Below are 5,004 nucleotides of genomic sequence, written 5' to 3'. Positions count from 1 at the left end.
GGACTTGCTCTAGAATTTTGAGAGGCTTCCTCAAAATTCTGTCCCAGTTTCTAGTTTTGGGGAAATGAAGATTTTATTAAGATGTTACCGAACCCACTGGGCTGCCTACGTATCCCCTCTTAAATGGGAATCAGGTCAAGCATAGTTTAGTTACATCAGATGAAGGAATGTAAACAATCTAAACATAGTGTCTCTTGACTGCGTCTGAATATATAGGTTTTGGCCAGACTTCTCCGTCCATCTCTACAAGTATGAGTGCTCCTCCTGTTAGTACCCTATGAACCATGTAAGTACCTTGCCAGTTAGGTGAAAATTTCCCTTTGGCTTCATCTTGATGTGGGAAGATTCGCTTCAGCACCAACTGCTCCGGTGTGAATTGTCTGGGTTTGACCCTTTTGTTGAAAGTTATGGACATTCTGTTCTGATAAAGCTGACTGTGACATTATGCATTCATACATTTTCCATCTATGAGAGCTAACTGCTCATAGCGGCTTCTTATCCATTCTGCATCACTGAGTTCGGCTTCTTGTATGATCCTTAAAGAAGGAATTTCTACCTCGGCAGGAATGATAACTTCGATACCATAAACCAGCAGATAGGGAGTTGCCTCGTTTGATGTGCGTACTGTGGTACGGTGCCCCAATAGGGCAAAGGGTAACTTCTCGTGCCATTGCTTGTGATTTTCTACTATTTTCCTTAGTATCTTCTTGATGTACTTATTGGCAGCTTCCACGGCTCCGTTCATTTGAGGCCTATATGTGTTGGAGCTTTTGTGCTTGATTTTTAAAGTTTCACGCATGGCTTTCATCATATCACTGTTGAGATTGGCGGTATTATCAGTGATGATGAACTCGAGAACCCCGAATCGACAAACAATATGATCTTTGACAATATCTGCGATGATTTTCTTGGTCACAACTTTGTATGATGCAGCTTCAACCCATTTATTGAAATATTTGATGGCCACTAAAATGTACCGGTATCCGTTAGAAGCGGTGGGCTCTATTAGGCCGATGACATCCATTCCCTAGGCAGCAGGCCAAGGTGATCTTGTTGCATTAAGTTCGTTTGGAGGCACTCGTATCATGTCTGCATGTATCTAGAATTGGTAGTTGTTACAAACAAGATGATATGTATGTTGATCTAAGTGAAGAGGTTCAATATGTAAACAACTACTAAGGTTAATGCGGCAATGCTCCGAATTAACAACTGTGGAGATCCCAAGGAAATTGGGGAAATAAAAATCAACAAGGACATTGGAATAGTAGCAACAACAACAACCAAAGCAACTGGGGGAACAACAATCAAAATTGGGGCAACCAAGAAAACCAAGGCAATTGGGGTGGCAACAATAATAGCAATTGGAGAGGTAATAACAACCAAGGGGGTTGGAACAACAACAATCAAGTGAATCGGGGTCGGGCTTTCAAAGGCCTTCGATGTATCAACAACCAAACAATCCACCTTAATATCCATCACATGGTCCTAGCTCGTATAATCATGAGATGGGACAGATTGAAACCATGTTGAGCAAATGATGAAGAAAATGCCAACTCTGATGCCCAACTGTCCTCCCACAACACTTCCATCCGCAACTTAGAAGTCCAACTTGGCCAAATTTCACAAGCTTTGAATACTCGCCCTAAGGGGGCACTACCAAGTGACAAGATAGTAAACCCGAAGGGTGGGAACAATACGGGCCATGTTATGGCAGTGACTACAAGAAGTGGTATAGGTGGAGTTGCTAGCATCTCTAATAAAAGAAAGGTTATGAGTGATGATGTGTTGGTGCAAGATGATTATGCGCCAAGCAATGATATGGAAGTGAGTGATGAGAATGTGAATGAAGAGGTGGGGATAGACATTGATGACAACGTGGAGGAGACACAAAATGATTTGAACCCATCTAGGGAACATGTTATAGACATACCGGAAATGATAGTGCCCAAAGCCAAGGCTCCTTTGCCAAGTCCTCCTCCACCATATCCTCAAAGGCTTGTAAAACAAAACAATGAGAACCAGTTCAAGAAATTTATTGATATAATGAAATGTTTGTCCATAAATGTGCCTTTGGTTGAAGCTCTAGAACAAATGTCGGGATATGGCAAGTTCACGAAGGACTTGGTAACAAAGAAGAGATCAATGAATTGTGAAAGAATAAAAATGACACACCAAGTGAGTGCTATTGTGCATTCCATGGATACAAAGTTAGAAGACCCTGATGCCTTTACAATCCCATGCACTATTGGTAGTGCCAATTTTGCAAAAGCTTTGTGTAACTTGGGGGCTAGAATTAACTTGGTGCCATATTATGTGTTCAAGACATTGGGGTTTGGAAGACCAAGGCCCACATCTATGAGGCTGCAAATGGCGGACAGGACAATGAAGAGGCCATTGGGGATAATTGATGATGTGCTTGTTCGGGTCGATAAGTTCATACTTCCCACGGATTTTGTGATACTTGACTATGAGGTTGACTATGAGGTGCCGATCATACTGGGGAGACCTTTCCTAGCTACAAGGAAGGCCTTAGTTAATGTGGAAGCAGGGGAACTCACCTTCCGGGTGGGTGATGAAAAATTTGTGTTCCATGTTTGCAAGTCAATGAAGCAGCCCAATAACAACAAAGTATGTTCGCTTGTGGATCTAGTGACCAAAGTGATTGTTGAAGACACAAATGTCGTGATTAATGTGAAAGACCCATTGGAAGTTGTGTTGTTGAATCATGATGTGGATGAGAAGGAGGGCTTGGTTGAATATGTCAATGCTTTGTAAGGAATGGGTTCATATACATATGAGCATCGAAAAAAAAATTTGGACTTGGAAAACCGGAAGACTCCACCAACAAAGCCCTCAATCGAGGAGCCTCCCATATTGGAGTTGAAGACTTTACCTTCACACCTCAGGTATGAGTTCTTAGGCCCTTGTTCCACTTTACTTGTTATTCTTTCCTCGTGCTTAACTAATGTGGAGGTAGATATCACCCTTGCAGTGCTCCAAATGAGGAAGAAGGCGATAGGTTGGACATTGGTGGACATTCGGGGTATATGCCCCGCCTTTTGCATGCATAAAATCATATTGAAAGAAGATTCCAAACCCTTCGTGGAACATCAAAGAAGATTGAATGAGGCCATGCAAGAAATTGTCAAAAATTTATCAAGTGGCAAGATGCAGGGGTTGTGTACCCCATTTCGGATAGTTCATGGACTTCGCCGATACAATGTGTGCCAAAGAAGGGGGGTATGACCGTGGTCAAAAATGAGAAAAATAAGTTGATCCCCACTAGGACTGTAACCGGATGAAGCGTATGCATGGATTACTAAAAGCTGAACAAAGTGACCCATAAAGACTATTTTTCATTGCCCTTTCTTGAAAATGTTGGATAGACATGCCGGGGGTGCCTACTATTGCTTTTTGGATGGGTACTCAGGATACAACCAGACTCTGATTGCACCTGAATACCAAGAGAAAACCACATTCACATCTCCGTATGGCACATTTGCATTCTCACATATGCCATTTGGTTTGTGTATTGCACCTGTCACCTTTCATCGGTGTATGATGGCAATTTTTATAGATATGGTGGAGGACTTACTCAAAGTGTTCATGGATGATTTTTCTATTGTGGGGAATTCTTTGATGAGCTTTTGGGTAATCTTGATAATGTTTTGGCACGTTGTGAAGAGACGAACTTGGTGCTTAATTGGGAGAAGTGTCACTTTATGGTTGACGAAGGCATTGTCCTTGGCCATAAGATCACCAAGAATGGTATTGAAGTGGATAAAGCAAAAATTAAAGTGATATCAAAGCTCCCTCTTCCTAGTTCCGGCAAAGGAGTGAGGAGCTTTTTAGGGAATGCGGGGTTTTACCACTGGTTCATCAAGGACTTCTCAAAGGTGGTGAACCCCTTGTGCAAGTTTTCGGAAAAATATGCCAAATTTGTTTTCAATGATGATTGCATGAAGGCTTTTGAGATACCCAAGTATAGGTTGACTACCACTCCTATCATTACCGCACCAAATTGGAGCTTACCATTTGAGCTCATGTTTGATGCTAGCGATATAGTAGTAGGAGCGGTATTGGGGAAAAGAATCAACAAGATATTTTATCCAGTCTACTATGCTAGTAAGACCATGAACGATGCCTAAGTCAACTATACGGTGATCGATAAAGAACTCTTAGCCATTGTCTTTGCTATGGAAAAGTTTTGCCCTTACCTCATGGGTACCAAAGTGATTGTTCACACCGATCACGCGGTGCTTCACTATTTGATGAGTAAGAAGGACTCAAAGGCTAGATTGATGAGGTGGGTACTTATTCTACAAGAGTTTGATCTTGAAATCATAGACCGAAAAGGGAGTGAGAATCAAGTGGCGGACCACTTGTCCCGTTTGGAAGAGTAGGGGAGGCCCCATGATGGCCTTGAGATTAATGATTCATTTTCGGATGAACAACTCCTTTCCATGTCTTTGATGGGGATGCCTTGGTTTGCCGATGTGGCTAACTATCTTGTGAGTGGAATTTTCCCGAATGAGTTCTCTTCAAACTAAAGGAAGAAGCTCAAATGGGACTACTTGGATTATTATTGGGACGAGCCATATCTTTTCAAAATTTGCATAGATGGTGTTATACGGAGATGTGTTCCAGAAGAAGAGAAATTGGGTATTCTTGAGCCTTATCATTCCTCACCTTATGGTGGTTACCATGGAGGGGCTAGAACTGCTACAAAGGTCTTAAGTTGTGGATTCTATTGGCCTACCTTGTACAAAGATGCTAGCGAGCTTGTTAAGCGGTGTGATGAGTGCCAAAGAGCCAGTGGGATTTCCAAGAAGAATGATATGCCTCTCACCATCATCCTTGAGATTGATATTTTTTATGTATGGGGCATCGACTTTATGGGTCCATTTGTGAGTTCATGTGGGAACACCTATATTCTTGTTGTTGTGGATTATGTCTCCAAATGGGTTGAAGATGTGGCTTTGCCCAACAATGAAGCACGGAGTG

At 42.1% G+C, this 5,004-nt stretch overlaps 1 protein-coding gene across 1 annotated transcript; it reads left to right on the top strand.

Moving 5' to 3' along the window:
- Nucleotides 1-1,707: 1,707 nt before the first annotated feature.
- LOC138891335 (uncharacterized) lies at nucleotides 1,708-2,775 on the top strand. The gene has a single exon (XM_070174747.1). It carries the CDS (start codon nucleotides 1,708-1,710, stop codon nucleotides 2,773-2,775), a length of 1,068 nt encoding a protein of 355 aa, XP_070030848.1.
- The last annotated feature ends 2,229 nt before the right edge of the window (nucleotides 2,776-5,004 follow it).

The sequence above is a fragment of the Nicotiana sylvestris genome, chromosome 1 (assembly GCF_000393655.2).
Source record: "Nicotiana sylvestris chromosome 1, ASM39365v2, whole genome shotgun sequence".
Classification (NCBI taxonomy): Eukaryota; Viridiplantae; Streptophyta; class Magnoliopsida; order Solanales; family Solanaceae; genus Nicotiana; species Nicotiana sylvestris.
The sequence above is the reverse complement of the archived record's forward strand: the minus strand, read 5'-3'. Positions and strand labels throughout refer to the sequence as shown.

Bases quoted from the DNA above. Each gene is read 5' to 3' on its own strand.
- LOC138891335 (XM_070174747.1), top strand. From the start codon at position 1,708: ATGGCAGTGACTACAAGAAGTGGTATAGGTGGAGTTGCTAGCATCTCT.